Below are 21,678 nucleotides of genomic sequence, written 5' to 3'. Positions count from 1 at the left end.
TCTCTATAAATACAAGATTGTTTTAAGTTGCTGGTCTCTTAATTTCAAATGCATTTCCAATATTTTGCATTTGCACTCCCTTTTCATGATTGTTGGTTTTGATATCATATTTGTGTAGGGATGATTTCCTACCTTTACTGTATGTTTGCCTTTACTGGTGAGCTTTTTCATTTGCAATTTTCTTGTTTCTAGTTGTGGCCTTTTATTTTCCACCTAGAGAAATGCCTTTAGCATTTATTGTAATGCTGGTTTGGTGGTGCTGAATTCTCTTAACTTTTGCTTGTCTGTAAAGCTTTTGATTTCTCTGTCGAATCTGCATGAGACCCTTGTTGGGTAGAGTATTCTTGGTTGTAGCTTTTTCCCTTTCATCACTTTAAATATGTCCTGCCACTCCCTTCTGGCTTGCAGAGTTTCTGCTGAAAAATCAGCCGATAACCATATGGGGATTCTCTTGTATGATATTTGTTGCTTTTCCCTTGTAGCTTTTAATATTATTCTTTGTCTTTAATTTTTGTCAGTTTAGTTAATATATGTCTTGGTGTGTTCCTCCTTGGGTTTATCCTTATGCGACTCTGCATTTCCTGGATTTGAGTGTTTTCTTTCCCATGTTATGGAAGTTTTCAGCTATTATCTCTTCAAATGCTTTCTCAGGCCCTTACTTTCTCTCTTCTCCTTCTGGGACCCCTATAATGTGAATATTGGTGCATTTAATGTTGTCCCAGACTCTCTTAGACTCTCCTCATTTCTTTTCATTCTTTATTCTGTTTCACAGCAGTGATTTCCACCAATCTGTCTTTCAGCTCAGTTTTTTGTTCTTCTGCCTCACTTTTTCTGCTACTGATTCCTTCTACTGTATTCTTCATTTCAGTTATTGTATTGCTCATCTTTGTTTGTTTGTTCTTTAAATCTTCTAGCTCTTTGTTAAACATTTCTTATGTCTTCTTGGTCTGTGCCTCCATGCTTTTTCTGAGTCCTTGGATCATCTTTACTTTCATTATTCTGAATTCTTTTTCAAGCGGATTTCCTATCTCCACCTCACTTAGTTGTTCTTCTGGGGTTTTATCTTGTTCCTTAGTCTGAAACATATTTTTCTGCCATCTCATTTTGTCTAAATTTGTGTGTTGTGTTCTCTGTTTCTCAGGCTCCAGGTTTGTAGTTTCTCTTGCTTCTGGTGTTTACCCCCTGGGGGGTGAGGTCCAGGGGCTTGTGCAGGCTTCCTGGTGGGAAGGACTGGTGCCTGCCCTCTTGTGGGTGGAGCTGGGTCTTATCTCTCTGGTGGTCAGGGTCGTGTCAAGGGGTGTGTTTAGAGGAGGCTGTACACTCAGGATGACTTTAGGTAGCCTGTCTGATGATGGGTGGGGCTGTGCTCTCACCCTGTTGGTTGTTTGGCCTGGGGTGTCCCAGCACTGGAGCCTGCAGGCTGTTGGGTGGGGCCAGGTCTTGGTGCCAAAATGGTGACCTCTAGCAGAGCTCACACTGATGAATATTCCCTGGGGCCTCTGCCAGCAGTGTCCTTGTCCCCATGTCCACACAGTGAGCCAGAGCTGACCCTCATCTCCCCAGGGGACCTTCCAAGACCCACAAGTGGGTTTGGCCCAGGCTCCTATGGAGCCACTACTTTGCCCTGGGTCCCAGTGCATGTGAAATCTTGTGTGCACCTTCCAAGAGTGAAGTCTCTGTTTCCCCCAGTCCTGTGCAGCTCCTGCACTCAAGCCTCACTGGCCTTCAAAGCCAAAGCTCTGGGGGCTCCTCCTCCTGATGACAGACCCTCAGGTTGGGGAGCCTGATGTGGGGCTCAGAACTCTCACCCCTATGGGAGAACCTCTGTGATATAATTATTTTCCAGTTTGTGGGTTGCTTATCTGGCAGGTATGGGATTTGATTATATCGCGAAAGCATGCCTCCTACCATATCATTGGATGTAGAATATCTTTAGATGTAGAAGTGTTGGATGTAGAATATCTTGTTTGGTAGGTTCCAGTCTATTTTGTTGATGGTTGTTCAGCAGTTAGTTGTGATTTTAGTGTTTTCATGAGAGGAGTTGAGCTCAAGTCCTTCTACTCCACTATCTTGTCTCCACCCTCCTCCAACACTCTCCATTTAACAACTCTAAGTCAGTGGTTCTCAACCTTGGCTGCACAAAGGAATCATGTGGAGAGGTTTTCAATATCCCAGTGTTGATACCCAGCTATACTCAGGCTCGATAAGGACTCTCTTGTACTGGAATCCAGGCATCAGTGTATTTAAAGCACACAAACAGATAAAATGTGCAGCTAAAGTTGAGAATCACTGCTTCAGGGTATCAGAAAAAGTATTAGTAATTTGTTTAAGAGCAACAAACAAACAAAAATTCCCCGAGATTGTCTTTAAAAAGATACTGATTATGATGGGCTATTGTTTATCTGCTCCTCTCAGCATGCTGCTTGAATGATCTGGCTTTTTTATTACCTGACTACATTTCCTTCATGTAATACCTCATTAGAATGCTATTCTTTGAGTTTTATGCTCCTGAGTTTCCAAAAAAACCCACCTCTGGGCAAAACATCATTTGGATCACTTGGTGGAAATCAGGATAATCAAAACATATTGCTATTAAAGCTGCTTGTGAGGCAGCAACTATGCTTTTTCACCAAAGGAAAAGCTCATGAAAGTTCATCTTGCTAATCAAATATTCAAACAAACCTGGAACTTCTAAGTGACAATTGAGGAGAAATAATTTAGGCTGAGATATAATACACTGAGAAAAGAGAAGACAGTTGGGGAAGTCAACCGTTGAAAGCCGTGTGGTAGAAGACTTCCAGCATATATCCATGAGCGACAATGCCGCTTTGAGTTAGATCCTGTTGTTATAGACATAGGAGACTGAATCACTTGCATCTTTTATAAACCAAATCTTCAAAAAAATATTTTTGGTCAAAATGTTAATTATTTTAAAGATGGATTTCTTCTACAAAAAATCATAGATCTGAGGTAATTGACTGCTCTGTGCCAGGTTCAGTATTAGGTGGTTCGTATTCATTACTTTATTTAATGAATGAATCTATGAGGCAGGTGATGTTATCCCATTTTATAGGTGAGGAAACTGAGGTGCAGAACTTTTAGGTAACTTGCTCAGTGTTATAGGACTAGTAGGTAAACCAAAAAGATATGACCTTATGCCTGCCAGAAAAGGAAACCAAAGTAACTTCATGGCCAATATTATACAGTTCTCAGAAAGACAACTAGCCGCTAAGAAAAAGACAGTTCTTTTTTAAAAAGAGCCTGTATCCTGGGGATGAACTAAAGGGGGATGAACGTCAATGGAAAGAAGATTTTCATAAATTTAAATAGGGATGTGTGGGCACCAAAAGAATGATTTATATTAAAATAGTCACAAAAGAAACACGGGGTTTGCCTAATTTTCCAGAGAATAAGTAACTATAGTCACCCTCCAAGAACTGATTCCTGAACAATATCAGTGCAGAAAAGTCCATTTAAAAGTCCAACAAAATTTAGCAAGGGAGTGGCAAGATTATAAACTACGCTAAGCATCACATAAAATTCCTGAGGTGCTAGGAAATAATCTTTTAGTATTTCTACTTTTTTTTTTTTTAAAAGCTTGAAGTAGGGGTTTCTAACTTCATTCCAATGATAATGTTCTGAAATTTGAAGGAAGATAATGTAAAGATTTTAAGCCATTCTCTTTATTACTCTGCTATCATTTCCTTTACTGATTTTGCTTTTTACTCAACTATCATTCTTTTCTCTTTCTTCTATTTGAGCTCACCTAACTAACCATGATCTCCTTTATCATATATGACTGCCTATATTTTCTTTCAAAAATGCACGTGAGAAAAAAAGCATTTTAAAAGCATTTTACTTTGAAAGGAGTTGTTATGAATGAACATGTTAAACATTTGCAAATTAAGCCAATAAATTGGGCACCCTGCTCTTGGATGGCAGCATGTATCTAAATCCATGTGATCATGTGGCTTAAACTAAAACACAATTTTACCTGACAAATTACATTGTGAAATAAAAATGTATTCTTTAATAAAACAACTAAATTTGAATAATACAACAGAATGTAACAGTGACAAACTCAAGTTTTATTGAAATTCTACTCTATGCATGGACTTGAGTTTAGATAATCCCTGAAATTTAAAGATAAGCTAAATATTTTGGCTAATATTGAATGATGATGATCATTAAACAAGGAGGAATGTTGTAAATACTAATTCTGCACAGTAACAATGGACATCACTGTTGAACATTTATTATGAGTCAGGTAATATCTAACTGTTGTCTCTAATGCTTCCAACCAGTGATTGCTATAGTTTTTTATTGATTGTTTCTATCTGTAAAATGTTTGTGAGCATGCATCCCCTATATGTGCTAATCTGTAAAGTATATATTTGTACAACTGTGATAATGTTATATTTATTATAAAATATATTCAAATGTTGAGATTAGAAATGATGAGAAAATATAAAGAAAAAGCATCCAGTACTTCATAGATCATCTTTAGCATTTCCTGGGAGAAAGCTCTCACACCGGAGAATACAGCTAACTATGCTGTGTGGCAGAGACCACTGGTAGTCCCCAAATATTCAATATCTTTTCCTTCCATAGTGATTGGATCCCCAATTTTTACCTGGGCCTAAGTCATAAGTCAGCTCAGAATAAAGATTACATGTTTCGTCTTCCATTGCAGGTAGGTGTGCTTTTGCCTAAGTACTAACCCTTGGGATACAATGGGAAATTGTGTTTACAACTTCCCAGAGGTGCTTTGAAAGGGAGGAACCATGCATACCTCTCTGTAATTCTTCTCACTTGCTTCTTGGTAGGTCATCATGGTGCCTATGTGCACAAAGGTGGCGTGCAAGGGTGGTAGAGCAAGAAGATAAGGTGTTTTAGTCTACTTAAGACCCTGTAGAGCAGAATAGACAATTCAGTTCTGGACAACTCACTCATGGACTGTTATATGTGGGAGAAATACATTTCTGTCTTGCAAAAGCACTGTTATTTTGGTCTCTGTTAAATGTAAATGAAAATATATACTAAATAACACACTATGAAAGACAGTTACTACTCTCTACTTGAGGGAAAAGATGAGGGAAAAGTATCAGAAAAGTTAATTTCCCAAGGTTAGCCAGCTAGTACATGGTAGGATCAAAAGAGCCCAGAGTTCATCCTCTTTCCACTAGAGCAGGCAACCTTCTGTGAGTAAAATACTATAAAATCAAGGAGGAAAGAGACATTAATTGTGCCTAGAGGGACTGATGAGGGCTTGCTGATAGAGGTGGAAATTTAATGGGATCTTGATATATGGGTATGGAGGAAAACGGCTTTCTGGGCTAATGGAACAAAGTGAACAATGGCAGGGAGATTAGGAAGTACAGCAAAGGCTCAAGAAAACTTTGTCCCTCGTTGTTGTTAAATGATCACTATTGCTTTTTGGCTTTATTTATTCAACATATATTTCAGAGTACCAACCACATTGCAGGCACAGACAAGGTCAAAGAGATAGAGTAGTGAAAAAAAGATGTCTGCAAATTCCCAAATATATGGCAAGATGATACTAATGGACCAGATAAAGTCCAAATCTCATATCAAGCAAACAAGGTCTTCATAATCAGACTCAGCCCTACCTTTCCAGCCTCATGTTATACTACTGCTCTATGCTTCAGCCACACAGAACTTAGGACATATGAGTTTCCAGGTATCTGATCATTGCCCAAACAGTTCCCTCTCCCTGAAATGTTTTTCCATACTTTGCCTGGATACGTCTAACTTATTCTTCAAGAGCCAGCTAAAATTCTACCTTTCTCTGGCTTCCTCCAATGGGATGGTTCCTTACAGCATATTCCCTTAAAGCAGTTCCTACACATCTCCATTCATTCATTAATTCAGCCAGCCAGTCCAGCAAAAATATGCCAGGTTATAAAGGTACAATGGTGGGAAAGATGAAGCAATTTTTCTCTGTGCTTATGGTGTTTATACTCTAGGAAGAAGTATCAGCCATTAAAGAAACACTTATACGGTAGTGTGATAAATTTTATGAAGGGAAATCAGTCTGAAGTGGAAGCATACAACAGGGAGTACTACACCTAACCTTAGCTTCCCAGAAGGAGCACTATTTAAGCTGAATCCTTTTGGATGAGTAAGAGTGAGCCAGGCTATCACTCTGCATTATCCGCTAGATTCCACTAGCCTATGAGAGTCAATGCGTTTTAAAAGCATTCCACATGATTAAACAACAACAACACCAGGATTAAATGCTGGCTCAGATGAATTCTAACTGTGTTACATTGTACTTTAGTGAGTCCCTATAGTTTTATTTCATTCTTCCTGTATGCAGTATTTCCTACCCTACCCTTCACCCCTTCTTCAGTCTAGCATCCAGAAGCTTCTTTGGGTGTCCACTAGCATCTCTCAAATTTTAGTGTGCATAAGAATCATCTGGGGTGCTTGTAAAAACATAGATTCCTTGGCCCTACCCTCAGAGATTCTGATTCTTTAGGTCTCTGGTGGAGCTGGGGATTCAGAAATTCTAGTAATCTGCCTGGCAAAATCTGCTGCTACCAGTTCAGAGACTGCATCTTGAGTAGCAATGTTGTAGAGAAACTATTCAAATCCTTCCCAGGATTATTTACCCTTGTTCTTAACCTGCTCTGCCAGGCTGAGCTCCTTGGAGCAACAGTGGCTTCTTTGCCTAGGTATATGGGGCATGTGCCTTCAAAGGAGCCATTACAGAAAGAAGGGCCTGTGTGTGACTCTCATCCATCAATCACATACTTCACTTGGACAACTGTTATATTTTCTCATTGCTTCCCACCTTAGGTGCAATACAACAAGCCTACGTACAGGCTTCCCAGCAGATGAGGAGTGATAAGTAGGGAAGGCAGCAAAGTGCCCCCTATAAGGGAACCACAGGGAAAAAAGATTGAAGTAGGTTTGTGAATGAATAAGCAGATCAGGTCTTCTACTGGAATAATTAAAAGAATTATTCCAGTCTAAATAGGAGTTTTATAATTTCACAGAAAGAAAATGATGGGAGAATCAGTGAACTTTTAAGAAAGCTTTTAGTAATTGTTTGCATTTGCTTCCGTGTGTGTCATGTATAAGAGCCTTTAAATTTGACAAACACTTAAGGGCCATGAGGACAGGGACCATGTCTTCCACAAGAACATACCCAACAATTTCCTAGGAGAGTGATGACTATTTAGAAGATTTGAAAATACTTAATTCTAAGAAGGAAATGAAACCAACTCACAAAAGTTGGGAGGGTAATTTTATCATTAATTAGGTAATATATATAAAACACCTAGAATAAAGTGGTCCTTCAATAAATACTAGCTCTCTTCCCCTTCTATTTCTCTCTTGTGATTACCTAGGACAGCTCTGTCCAATAGAACTTCTTGGAATGATGAGCATATTCTATATCTGCATTGTTGAATATGGCACCCACTAACCATCCTGGCTACTGAGCATTTCAAATGTGGCTAGTACAACTGAGGAACTGAATTTTAAATTTTATATTATTTTAATTAAATTTAAATAACCACATGAGGCTTGAAGCTACTGCCTTGGAGAGCACAGGCCTAAAAGCTTATACAACATACTAGTTGGCCACTACATGTGTCTATTTGCTGAACTGAATTGATCCTTTTTCCTACAGATATGCATATATTTAAGGCGAACGAGTGAAAAGGACAGCTGCCCCAAGGGCAGATAAAAAGGTGTGGTGAAAGAACAAAGACAGCAGGATCCAAACCGAAAAAAGAAGTTGCTGAATTATTGACCAAGCTTCTCAAAATTTAATATGCATACTAATCACTGGGGTTCTTCTTAAGAACACAGATTCTGATTTAGTAGGTCTTGAGTGAGAATTTAGATTCTATGCTCACAAGCTTCCAGGTAATAATGATGCTGCTAGTCAATGGGTCACATTTTAAGAAGTAAAGATCTAGATGTAGGTCAGCCCATGAACCTACATAACAGCTATTGGCCCTACCGCTGAACTAGCTATGACTTCCGCATTCTTGTCTCAACAGTTCAAGATGATTAAGTCAAAGGCATGCTCTGTTTTATCAAAGGCACCCCCCAATCTTATGATGAACATTTATTAAGCATCTTCTACATACTGGGAAGAATATTTATAACAGCCCCTGAAAGGCAAATATTATTACTCTCGTTTTACAAATAATAAAACAGAGGCTTAGATGGATAATTTGACTTAACCTGACTTGCCTGACTTAACTCAGGCAAGTACTAACTGGCAGAGGTGGGCTTAGAACCCAGTTGCTCCTGAATTCAAAGGCTAGTCTCTCTCATTAGACTCTTCTTACACAATGTGTGATGCACAATTGAGCAGCAGCTTCACCTGGAAACTTATTAGAAATGCATACTGTCAGGAGCCTTCCTATACCTACTAAATCAGAATCTTCATTTACGATCTCCACGTGATTCTTATGTACATTAATATTTGAGAAATACTAAAAGATGTTCCACTTTTTGCCTTTTAGAGCAAAGTAACAAATGGAAAGGGATCTGCTGATTGTGGCAGTTGAGAAATGGATTTAGGTTGGCTAGGTTTGACTGTGGAACAAATATTGATAGCACTGCTTCTATTGCTAAATTTCTATTGCCTCATGGGCATAGTTAAGCCAATATTAAGCTGTTTTCTGGCATGTAAGTATATTTCATTTCTGGATAATACTACAAATCCAACAGATAAAAATATCAACAACATAGTTTTAACAGTGTTCATGGGAAACACCACCAAAAGAAACAAACTTGTTTGCTGAAAAATAAATGTACTAAAATCAGCAAATTCTTTGAAACTATCTCCATTATTAATCACTGCCAGAACGGTTCAAAGAAACAAACAATTCTGCTTTCTCTCCCTTCATGGATAATTCTGGAAAACCATCCAATTAAAAGTGAATAGTAGCCTAAATCACAAGGGTCTGTTTTTGTACAAAGTGACTCAAAGAAATTAATGCCTAACTCTCCAGCTCTGTGACCAAGTGCTTGGTCATCCCATTTCTGCAATACGGCAACTTCCTCCTCAGAGAGTTCTTATTCTCAACTTCCTGCCCCTGGGATAAATCAGAAATGTATTTTAAATCTTATTTAACAACACCTCTTGGTCTGAAGCCCATTCTTTGGCTCCCGAATGAAACTCACTGCTAATTTGATTGTTTCTCTGTGTCCCTGAATCCACATTATCTTTTTTTTTTTTTTTTTTTTTTTTTTTGCGGTACGCAGGCCTCTCACTGTTGTGGCCTCTCCCGTTGTGGAGCACAGGCTCCGGACGCGCAGGCTAAGCGACCATGGCTCAAGGGCCCAGCTGCTCCGTGGCATGTGGGATCTTCCCGGACCAGGGCACAAACCCGCGTCCCCTGCATCAGCAGGCGGACTCTCAGCCACTTCGCCACCAGGGAAGCCCCCACATTATCTTTTATTTTCTCTCATCCCCATCTCTTCTCACCAATCTTTCACTCACACTGTCAGCCTTTCCTAGGGTCGTTTTATACCCTTTAAATCACTCTCTTGTCCTCTGCCCTAGAATCACAGTTCTATTTTCATCCAGTGACCTTTCACATTTAAAGCTCTCTATAAAAATCTCACCGATAATATTATAAGAATATTATGATGGCTTTCAAATTGCTTTACATAAATGATCTTCTTGGCAGTCAAATACAATGGGTGATACTACTAAGGACTCTCAACATTTTTGTAACCTAACTCTTCCTTCTTCTTTTCTCTCATCTACCCTCCTCTCTCTTCTCTCTCACTTTCTTGGGAGGTTTTCCAAGACACAGTCCTGGAATTTCTGGAACAAAGTTCCTTGTCTCCACTGTTATTTCTACCTCTGGAAATAAAGTGGCAGACAACAAAATGTCTCACAGGAAAGCAAAATCATTATACTGCTAATACTAGCTAGATGTTCCTTTTATTTTCAATATTTTCCCTTAGACATCCTTGATAATGTAGACAATCACTCTCCATACCAGATGAATCAGTTCCCCTTGGCACTTTGTTTATTTCTACCAATATTTTTAAAGTGTAAGTTTCCTTCTTTGTACCTATTTTTTTCTTACAATGGGACATATACAGATTCTTAGCCCTTTTATTTAAGGCTTTGGTGGGGTAAATTAGTTTCTTGTTTAGCAAATATTCACTCCTTCCTCCACGTTGAATTTGGCAATATGACTTACTTTGGCCACTGGGGTGTTAGTAGATGGGATATGAGCAGAGGCTGTAACTGAACTTGTGTCTTGGGCTTGTATATTCTTGCCTCCTTTATTGAAAATAAGGTGACCATATGTGCGTGGGTTTATGTCTGGGCTTTCTATACTGTTCCATTGATCTGTATTTCCGTTTTTGTTCCAGTACCATACTGTCTTGATTACTGTAGGTTTGTAGTATAGTCTGAAGTCTGGGATTTTGATTCCTCCAGCTCCATTTTTCTTTCTCAAGATTGCTTTGGCCATTCAGGGTCTTTTGTGATTCCATACACATTCTGAATTTTTTTGTTCTAGTTCTGTGAACTAGAACATTGCCATTGGTAGTTTGATATGGACTGCATTGAATCTGTAGATTTTCACAATGTTGATTCTACCAATCCAAGAACATGGTATATCTCTCCATCTGTTTGTATCATCTTTAATTTCTTTCATCAGTATCTTATAGTTTTCTGCATACAGGTCTTTTGTCTCCTTAGGTAGGTTTATGCCTAGGTATTTTATTATTTTTCTTGCAATGGTGAATGGGAGTGTTTCTTTAATTTCTCTTTCAGATTTTTCATCATTAGTGTATAGGAATGTAAGAGATTTCTGTGCACTAATTTTGTGCCCTGCTACTTTACCAAATTCATTGATTAGCTCTAGTAGTTTTCTGGTAGCATCCCTAGGATTATCTATGTTTAGTATCATGTCATCTGCAAACAGTGACAGCTTTACTTCTTCTTTTCCGATTTGGATTCCTTTTATTTCTTTTTCTTCTCTGATTGCTGTGGCTAAAACTTCCAAAACTATGTTGAATAACAGTGGTGAGAGTGGACAACCTTGTCTTGTTCCTGATCTTAGAGGAAATGCTTTCAGTGTTTCACCATTGAGAATGATGTTGGCTGTGGGTTTGTCATATATGGCCTTTATTATGTTGAGGTAAGTCCCCTCTATGCCTACTTTCTGGAGGGTTTTTTCATAAATGGGTGTTGAATTTTGTTGAAAGCTTTTTCTCCATCTATTGAGATGAGCATATGGTTTTTCTCCTTCAATTTGTTAATATGGTGTATCACGTTGATTGATTTGCGTATATTGAAGAATGCTTGCATTCCTGGGATAAACCCCACTTGATCATGGTGTATGATCCTTTTAATGTACTGTTGGATTCTGTTTGCTAGTATTTTTTTGAGGATTTTTGCATCTATGTTCATCATTGATATTGGCCTGTAGTTTTCTTTTTGGTGACATCTTAGTCTGGTTTTGGTATCAGGGTGATGGTGGCCTTGTAGACTGAGTTAGGGAGTATTCCTACCTCTGCTATATTTTGGAAGAGTTTGAGGATAGATGTTATCTCTTCTCTAAATGTTTGATAGAATTCGCCTGTGAAGCCATCTGGTCCTTGGCTTTTGTTTATTGGAAGATTTTTAAGCACAGTTTCAATTTTAGTGCTTGTGATTGGTCTACTTATATTTTCTATTTCTTCCTGGTTCAGTCTTGGAAGGTTGTGCTTTTCTAAGAATTTGTCCATTTCTTCCAGGTTGTCCATTTTATTGGCATAGAGTTGCTTGTAGTAATCTCTCATAATCCTTTGTATTTCTGCAGTGTCAGTTGATACTTCTCCTGTTTCATTTCTAATTCTATTGATTTGAATCTTCTTCCTTTTTTTCTTGATGAATCTGGTTAATGGTTTATCAATTTTGTTTATCTTTTCAAAGAACGAGCTTTTACTTTTACTGCTCTTTTCTATTGTTTCCTTCATTTTTTTTCATTTATTTCTGAGCTGATCTTTATGATTTCTTTCCTGCTAACTTTGGAGTTCTTTTGCTCTTCTTTCCCTAATTGCTTTAGGTGTAAGGTTAGGTTGTTTATTTGAGATGTTTCTTATTTCTTGAGGTAGGATTGTATTGCTATAAACTTCCCTCTTAGGACTGTTTTTGCTGCATTCCATAGGTTTTGGGTCATTATGTTTTCATTGCCATTTGTTTCAAGGTATTTTTTTAATTTCCTCTTTGATTTCTTTAGGGATCTCTTGGTTATTTAGTAGAGTATTGTTTAGCCTCCATGTGTTTGTATTTTTTACAGATTTTTTCCTGTATTTGATATCTAGTCTCATAGCATTGTGGTCAGAAAAGATACTTGATACAATCTCAATTTTCTTAAATTTACCAAGGCTTGATTTGTGACCCAAGACGTGATCTATGTTCCCTGAGTACTTGAGAAGAAAGTGTTTTCTGTTGTTTTTGGATGGAATGTCCTATAAATATCAATCAAGTCCTTCTTGATTAATGTAACATTTAAAGCTTGTGTTTCCTTATTTATTTTCATTTTGGTTGATCGTTCCATTGGTGATAGTGGGGTGTTAACGTCCCCTACTATGACTGTGTTACTGTCGATTTCCCATTTTATGGCTGTTATAATTTTCCTTATGTATTGAGGTGCTCCTATGTTGGATGCATAAATATTTACAACTGTTACACCTTCTTGGATTGATCCCTTGATCATTATGTAGTGTCCTTCTTTGTCTCTTGTAATAGTCTGTTTTTTTTTGGTTTTTTTTTTGCAGTACGCGGGTCTCTCACTGTTGTGGCCTCTCCCGTTGCGGAGCACAGGCTCCGGACGCGTGGGCTCAGTGGCCATGGCTCACAGGCCTAGCTGCTCCACGGCATGTGGGATCTTCCCGGACCGGGGCACGAACCCATGTCCCCTGCATCGGCAGGCAGACTCTCAACCACTGCGCCACCAGGGAAGCCCTCTTGTAATAGTCTTTATATTAAAGTCTATTTTGTCTGATATGAGAATTGTTACTCCAGCTTTCTTTTGATTTCCACTTGCATGGGATATCTTTTTCCACCCCCTCACTTTCAGTCTGTATTGTCCCTAGGTTTGAAGTGGGTCTCTTGTAGACAGCATATATACGGGTCTTGTTTTTGTATCCATTCAGCCAATCTATGTCTTTTGGTTGAGGCGTTTAATCCATTTACATTAAAGGTAGTTATCAGTATGTATGTTTCTATCACCATTTTCTTAATTGTTTTGGATTTGTTATTGTAGGTCTTTACCTTCTCTTGTGTTTCCATTCTAGAGAAGTTCCTTTAGCATTTGTTGTAAAGCTGGTTTGGTGGTGCTGAATTCTCTTAGCTTTTGCTTGTCTGTAAAGCTTTTTAAAACAAAGACTATGACAAGAGACAAAGAAGGACACTACATAATAATCAAGGGATCAGTCCAAGAAGAAGATATAACAATTGTAATTATTTATGCACCCAACATAGGAGCACTTCAATACATAAGGCAAATACTAACAGCCATAAAAGGGGAAATTGACAGTAACACAGTCATAGTAGGGGACTTTCACACCCTACTTTCAATGGACAGATCATCCAAAATGAAAATAAATAAGGAAACACAAGCTTTAAATGATACATTAAACAAGATGGACTTAACTGATATTTATATGACATTCCATCCGAAAAAAACAGAATACACTTTCTTCTCAAGTGCTCATGGAACATTCTCCAGGATAGATAATATCTTGGTTCACAAATCAAGCCTTGGTAAATTTAAGAAAATTGAAATTGTATCAAGTATCTTTTCCAACCACAACACTATGAGACTAAATATTAATTACAGGAAAAAAATCTGTAAAAAATACAAACACATGGAGGCTAAACAACACACTACTTAATAACCAAGAGATCACTGAAGAAATCAAAGAGGAAATCAAAAGATATCTAGAAACAAATGTCAATGAAAACACGATGACCCAAAACCTATGGGATGCAGCAAAAGCAGTTGTAAGAGTGAAGTTTATAGCAATACAATCCTACCTTAAGAAACAAGAAATACCTCAAATAAACAATGTAACCTTACACCTAAAACAATTAGAGAAAGAAGAACAAAAGAACCCCAAAGTTAGCAGAAGGAAAGATATCATAAAGATCAGATCAGAAATAAATGAAAAAGAAATGAAGGAAATGATAGCAAAGATCAATAAAACTGAAAGCTGGTTCTTTGAGAAGATAAACAAAATTGATAAACCATTAGCCAGACTTATCAAGAAAAAAAGGGAGAAGACTCAAATCAATAGAATTAGAAATGAAAAAGGAGAAGTAACAACTGACACTGCAGAAATACAAAGGATCATGAGAAATTACTACAAGCAACTATATGCCAATAAAATGGACAACCTGGAAGAAATGGACAAATTGTTAGAAAGGCACAATCTTCTGAGACTGAACCAGGAAGAAATAGAAAATATGAACAGACCAATCACAAGCACTGAAATTGCAACTGTGATTTAAAATCTTCCAACAAACAAAAGCCCAGGACCAGATGGCTTCACAGAGGACCATATATTTCTAAAATCAAATTTGCTATTTTGCAAAATTAATAAATTTACTTGTAATGAAATTATTTTGGGGGAGGACTTTAATACATAAGTTAAAATTTGTCATTTAGGTAATATTTTAAGGAAGGAAATGTTCTTATGCAACATGACTGAAATGCTCTGGGGAACTCTGAAATTGTTTTTTCATTAAATAGAACTGAAATTATGTGAACAAATAGGACATGTGACAGAATAGAGGAAAACAAAGTATAGAACATCAAGGAATGAGAATATAGACTGCAAAAGGAAAAGTGATTTGTTCCAGGTCACTAAGTGAGTCAGGAACAAAAGGGAGGGTTAGGCCTATGTCCAGACACAAAGCACATTCATCTACATTAATGCTTGTGTGCTAAATCTGCCATTTTTCAATACATAATATAGTTATATTTCTTATACATGGGGGAAGATATTAATATTTAATATTCTCTCAGGGTCTAGCACATGTTACTGCGTAAGTATTTATTGAATAAAATAATAAAGAAATAAACCCCTATTAACTGGAAGTTAATGAAGCATGATTTCATATACATAACCTTATGAGATCCTCACTATCACCTCTGAGGTAGATATTATAATTCCTATCTTATATATCAATTTACGTCCAGAAGGAGTAAATGAGTAACTCAACAACATACTGCCATGAGAATTGGGACAGTTTCCTCATACTTAGCAAACGTCTCTAAAGATCCTACCCTTAAGGAAGCTCAAAGAGGGTTTGCATTAAGTACAAAAAAGTTGAAGATAATTTTAAAACATCTCTTTGAAGAACTCAAAATCAGATACAAAATTGATATTTAGGAGAATGAGAGCAATTTGATTAATTTGTTATATATGGCTGATTTTACTAGTTAATCAGTTGGGCTACCAATCGAGCATGTCTATTCAAAATCCTTAGATTCTTATTCATAAATTATTTGTACATGAGGGCATCTGGAATTTAGTCATGAGAACCCTAATAGAAGGCTTTGAATAAATATAGGTCTATCACAAGAAAGCAGTCCTACTTAACATGGTCAAGTCTCTGTGCTCCATGTCTACTTCAAAGCACTGCTCATCTGCTTTAGATGATGCCAATGGATATAGTAAAGAGATTCACTATATTAAAAACATAGAATCCCTTAATATATATATATAGATCCCTGCCTCAAGGGTATTGAAGCTTCTGTGACAACTTGTCATCCACCCAAAGCTACACATTGCTGAGGAGTAAGTAACAAAACTTTGTTCTCAAGCTGAGAGGCAGAAAAGGAGGGAGGGAGGGAGGAAACACAAGCAGCAGCAAGATCAGAGTTAAGTAAGATCTCAAACTCTATAGCCAGGATACCTAGATTCATTCTTGGCTCTGCCTCTTACTGTGCAATTTTGAGAAAGTTACTTAACTTCTTTATGACTCAGTTTCCTCATCTGTAAAATGGAGACATTAATAGTACCTATCTCATAGGGTTGTTATGAGGATTAAATGAGTTAATATTTGATAAGTGCTTAAAGCAGCATCAGGCATACAATAATTCCAATATAAATGTTTGAAAAACAAAGGAGGGTAGGAAGAGTGAGAGATAGAATTGGGAATACTATGTGTCTTTAATATTTGCTTTGCTTCCTTCCAACAGAGTCGTTTACTTTCCACAGCTGGGGCCACTTGATTCCTACCGGTAAGCTTAACCCCATTTCCAGTCTGACCCCAAATGACTCTTGTTCAGAAAGATTTAAGAAGCCCTGGTTCAGTAGTTCAGGTGACTCAGCATTAAGTCAAGCTTGCTGTTATTCCTGTCCTGACCCTGTGTCCCAGTTTTAATCACTTGTCCCTGTAATCAAGTCCCAACTTGCACTCCAGTTCTGGCATTCTGCTCCCCTGTGGCCAAGGCCCGGCTTGCAGAACCTGCTCAGGACCTCCAGCTCCTCTGAGGCAGGTATCTCCCAAAGGGCAGCCTTTAGACTAGACACACTTTGGCACAGAGTGTTTGAACTTTTGAGAATTAGTCGCCTGTAAAATTGCATAAAAATTCAAATTTCTGATTTCTCTTGAGAAACTGAATGATCTGGCAACTCTTGATCCCATTTCCCTTTGGTACCCACCCACTGGAGCCAAGTGGCAGCTGCTCCCACTTTGGAAGATCATGTGCTCTCTATTCCCCACTCTCCCCATGCCTCCTGCTCCATCTATTTTTGTGACTTGCTTGGTCCTTGTAGGCATTTGAGGTTGGGGTCTAAGACTGAGAATAGCCAATACTTACCAAGCACTTTATACACATTTAATCAAAGACCAGGGATCTGTTTGTTCTTGTGTATTATGCCTGCAGCCCTTCTCTTTGCTTCAAACCTTCTGTTTGCATGCATCTGTGTCCCATCTTCCTAAATCACGCTCCTCTATCCATCAGCTAGGGCAACTCACAAAGCTTTATGACTTTATGGACCTCCATAAAGTCAACCACTCATACCACTGTGGCCCAGCACCACTCTCCAATCACCCCTGCCCAGCCAGACTGTCGTCAAGAATTTTGGCCATCATAGTGGTTATATTTCAGATACAGACTTTGGGGCTTTACTGATCTGCCTGTGCCTTTTATCTCATGCCCCATGCTTTTATAAAACCATACATCTTATTATATATAGATAGAATTCACCCTCCCAAAATTTTGTTCCAATTCTTGTTAGAAGCCTAGCAAAATCCATCAAATATTTATTGATCACTTATTATGTTCTAGACTCTATCATATAAATTGATTTGAGTATTCCTTTATTAAGAAACCCAGAGAAGTTTGTTCAATCTCTTTTCACGGAACCACTTAAGAAACTAACATTATTTGATCACAATTGGCTGTGTTTTTTTTCTCTCATGATAGGCCCTTGTGCTTTACAAAACAATGAATCAAAGAGGAAAATGTCGGCATGCCTAAGCTGTGAGTTAGCAAATATCAAAAGAAAACTCACAGAACTCATGCTACACATCATTTCATGAGATTATCTGGATTAGGTAAAATGGAATATGTACAAAATTTTAAATTCAGCTGATTGAGTTCTATCAGTTTTTAAAGATAGTCTAATAAAAATGTTACTTACATAAGGAATCGTGTCCAAAGTATCTGTGTTGACAATTATAGGAGCAGGGCTGGCCTAAAAAAGAGAAATAGAAAAAAGTTTTAAATAACAAGTTGTCTATTCTGAGATAGGATCTGTTAACTTATTTAACCAAGAGCTCAACAGTATTTCTTGAGAACCTGTATAGGCACTATGTCAGATGTTGGGGGGCGATAAGTGAAGTGGCTCAGAGTCCCCTTCACCCTCCTCCCTTCAAATATTTGTTTGCTACCTTGACCACATAATGAAATGGAGTAAGCAACAGAACTCAAAGGTGAGGAAGTGAGGATTTGTGCAGTGTAAGAGGCAAGGACTTCTAATAAATTTGGTGAGGAGTTAAAAATTTCTTTATGAAATGGCTGTGCTAAAGAATTTTGATTTGTCTCTCATGGAAGCAAAATTAAACCTAAAACAATGTAACTCTTCTTTAAACTGGTTTTTGAGAGTATGTTGTATACAAAACAAAATAGAAGGGTTCACTTATTGACATCTTACATATATTTACCTATTTTTCATGCTGTGTCATACCTTTTCTTTGTCATTTATGCACCTTTGATGACATACTTTAGATATTCTTAGAAAATTAAAAATTAGTCAAACATGACAGAAAATCATATTAGATATGCTAAAGTTTCTTTAAAAAAAATATACAAAATACAGCCATTCCTTTTAAAGTTGAATAGGGATCTGTGTAAAACTGATACAGGAGTGTTACAAGCCAAGTCATTACAAAATAAGAGATTGCAATCTATTTGCATTAACCAATCTGACTTCATGAATATTAAGTAGATCTATCTTTATTTTCTGTTTCTAGAATATTCACAGCAACTTCTCCTTCATCCCCCGAAGGATCTTTAATCTCCTTCCCAAACTGCAGATTTCATTTAGATAGAGGAAATAGTCTCATCACGATTAATCGAGAGCTGTTCTATACGACACGGTAGTTTGTGCAAGTACTCAACTTTGGGGACATTTAATTAGCTATGCCCTCTGGAGTTAACAGTGTTAACAGCTTTTTAATGTCAATCTGTGCCTATGGAATCCTAATCTAATAGCAAAACAAATGGCAATCCAGCAGATTTTACAGAACAAAATTCCAGGTTTTAACTAAAATCACTGGTCAGTGAAAACACGACCCTGTTCTACATATCTGCATAGCGGGTCAACTAAATATTCATGGTTTATTTGTTAACTCCTAATATCAAGTACCTTGTGGATAAATAGGGGCTCTGGAGAAAGACAGTTTCCACTGGACCTCACCAAAAAACAGTGTTTGTTAAGAGGCCTGTAGTATAGGGAGAAGAACATGAAGTTTGGAGTCAGAAGACCTGGGCTCAAGTTTGGTTTACCAACTTCCTGATTATATGATTTGGGGGCTCAGCAATTTCTTGGTAATTTGATCTGGGGGCAAGCCCACTAAATCTCTTTGCCTCATCTTCCTTCTCTGTAGAATGGAAATAGAAATAACCACCTTCTAAAAAGGTTGTCTGAAGAATAAATGAGGTGATATATTTGAATGTGCTTTGTAAACATAAATTTCAGAATCAGTGTTAAATGCTATCATTAGTTAATGCCCCTAAAGATGGACTATCATAAGGATAAAATATCATTGGATGTTTTGTGAATTGTTTATGCCCCAGAGATCTCAGTGCTATGTTAGTGGCCCAGTTGCACTAAAAAGAACTGATTAGATCATGAAAATTACCATTTATTAAACACATATTAATTGTCCATTTATAAGAATATATATATATATATCCTAATTTAATCTCCACAAAACCATACTGATGAGGCATTATTGTCCCTATCCCTATGTTATAGATGAGTAAACTGAGGCTCAGAGAAAATGACAGCTGAGATTTCACACCAGCATTTCTGATCCATTTTTTCCAAACTGAGTTGTTCTATGATTCCATTATCTAGGAGTCTCCATCACAAGAGTCCTGCAGTGATTTGAGATCTCTAGCAAGAGCAGCAAGTAAGACCCAGGCAAAGCAAAGACCACCCTGAAGGTAAGAGATGCCACAGGATCTTGCATATTAGATGTTGAAAGCAAACTGGTAATTCCTTAATGGTTTTTGTTGTTGTTGTTGTTTGTTTTTTAGTTTTGATGATGTTTCTTCTGTGCTTTCTTATTGGCTCCCAGGACTCCCAAAAGATTTGTGTCTTGTCTCCTTGACTAGACTTCAAACTTTCTGAGTATCATATGCAATACTTGTATTTCCCCTTATTATCTACTACACTTTGATCAATAAATATGCATTGATTTGATTTGGGACTTTCAACTCAACTTACTCTTGTTTTCCTTCTATAAATTGCATTAATGTAGTCTGGAAATAAATTTTATGCATAGGTTCAGTTCCTATACAATGACATTTATCACTTTTGTATGTTTCTATTGCTATTTTCCATTTCATGTATGTAAATTTGGTCTTTCCAATGAGACTCTCTCAATGACAAGGATTGTATACTTTCCTAGATTTTTTCACAGCATCTGGGTACACAGAAGGAGCTAGGAAATACTTAGGATTACTGACTAAATGTAGCTATAAAGTATAGTACAAAGGAAAGTAATATCTCACTGAAAGCTTTGGAGAGCATTTCTGAGATAACCTCAAAATATCTTATGTTACCAACAAAACTTTGATGACTTTTCCAATATCCACTATCACCTTCTTTCTTTAACCAGGCACCAACACTTAATTATCCAGTTTTTTGAAATAATAATTATTTCATAAATGCAGGATGTAAAGGCATTTATGTATTTACACATTGAAATACAATCTATGTAATGTGGAAAGTTCATTGCTCCTTCTTGGTGTTAAAAAGATCCAGAAGCACAGTTAATTCCTACATCTAGAAAAGTCACTAAAAATGCATGAACAAACGTGTGTGGATTGTGTGAACAAACATACATCACATATATCTGACATTGGCAACTCTCTGATATGAGTGCCAAGGAGATGCCAGGGTGGGCTATTCTGAATAACACAATATCCCACTACATCAGACTTTCTAAAGATTCCCCATTGCTCTGCTCCAGGACCCCCACAGCCCTCCCCAGACCATTTTCCCAGAAGCTTCCTGGAATTTTTAGGTACTCAATGGCACATAATAGCAGAGAATAAAAGCCCCAAGTTGTAGTAGCACAGAGTGCAGTAGAATTCTAGGTATAGCCCATGAATGTGCTTTTCTCTCCCGCTGTTAATTTCAGATTTTCTCTTGGCTCAGCCTGACTCCTGTTTCTTTTCTCCCTTTTGAGATCATGTGAGTCCATGCCTAGTTTGATCACGTTTGGTTTCTGAGTCTGAAAACCAGTTTCCCAGTTACTTTGATAATTCTCTCTAAGCTTCATCTCCACACTTCACACTGCCTTGCCATACACACCTTCTCTCTCCATATTGGATATTCTCTTTAACTGAGCCCCTAAATCAAATGGATGACTTAGCAGATTCCAGCATCCCCCTTCAATATGCTTATTTCCATTAACTGGAAAGAGATTTCTGTATCAAATACAAAAAAACCCCCCAAAAAACTCTCCTTTAAACCAGAAGCTTAAAGGCTTGTCTTCATGTAAATATAAAGGCTTAAGAAAATTCATCTCTCTTGCATGACCCAACTATAAGATGTAAATGGTTTGCCTCTTATACTACATTCTCTTCCATGTTGGAAAAAAACTAGTTTATAGCAAGAGGGAAGAATAAAGCTAATCATAGAGAAGCCAGATGCAAGCAGAGAAAATACTGATACAATTTAAATTATTAGATCAAGTTATTCATAAATTCCTGCCACCTTCCTGTCCTTGGGTTCCATGGGATACCCAAATATTACATCAATAACTGTGCTTATGATAGTAAAAGAGAAACTAAACTTCTGTTGCTTCCACTAAGAGAATGTAACTAATAAAGAATCTTATATAGTGAAGGCAAATTTTCAAAGAAGTTCATTAATTCCAACTGATGTGATATTTGTTAAGTGCCAGATCTGTGAAATACCTCTGAC

The 21,678-nt window shown here is 37.4% G+C and overlaps 1 protein-coding gene across 19 annotated transcripts in view; it reads right to left on the bottom strand.

The window, feature by feature from the left end:
- Window positions 1–21,678, bottom strand: part of DLG2 (discs large MAGUK scaffold protein 2) — a gene marked incomplete at its 5' end in the record, with an annotated part of 2,112,028 nt that overhangs the window by 748,086 nt on the left and 1,342,264 nt on the right. For 18 of the 19 annotated variants that reach the window (XM_079707355.1, XM_079707356.1, XM_079707361.1 and 15 more), the window contains one exon: window positions 17,659–17,712. The exons of the other annotated variant lie outside the window; for it this stretch is intronic. In XM_079707355.1, coding sequence (XP_079563481.1) covers window positions 17,659–17,712 — 54 coding nt within the window. The remainder of the gene's footprint in view (window positions 1–17,658; window positions 17,713–21,678) is intronic. 19 annotated transcript variants of the gene reach the window in all.

This window comes from Hyperoodon ampullatus (genome assembly GCF_949752795.1).
Source record: "Hyperoodon ampullatus genome assembly, chromosome: 7".
Classification (NCBI taxonomy): domain Eukaryota; kingdom Metazoa; phylum Chordata; class Mammalia; order Artiodactyla; family Ziphiidae; genus Hyperoodon; species Hyperoodon ampullatus.
This window is presented reverse-complemented; position numbering and strand designations above follow the sequence as displayed.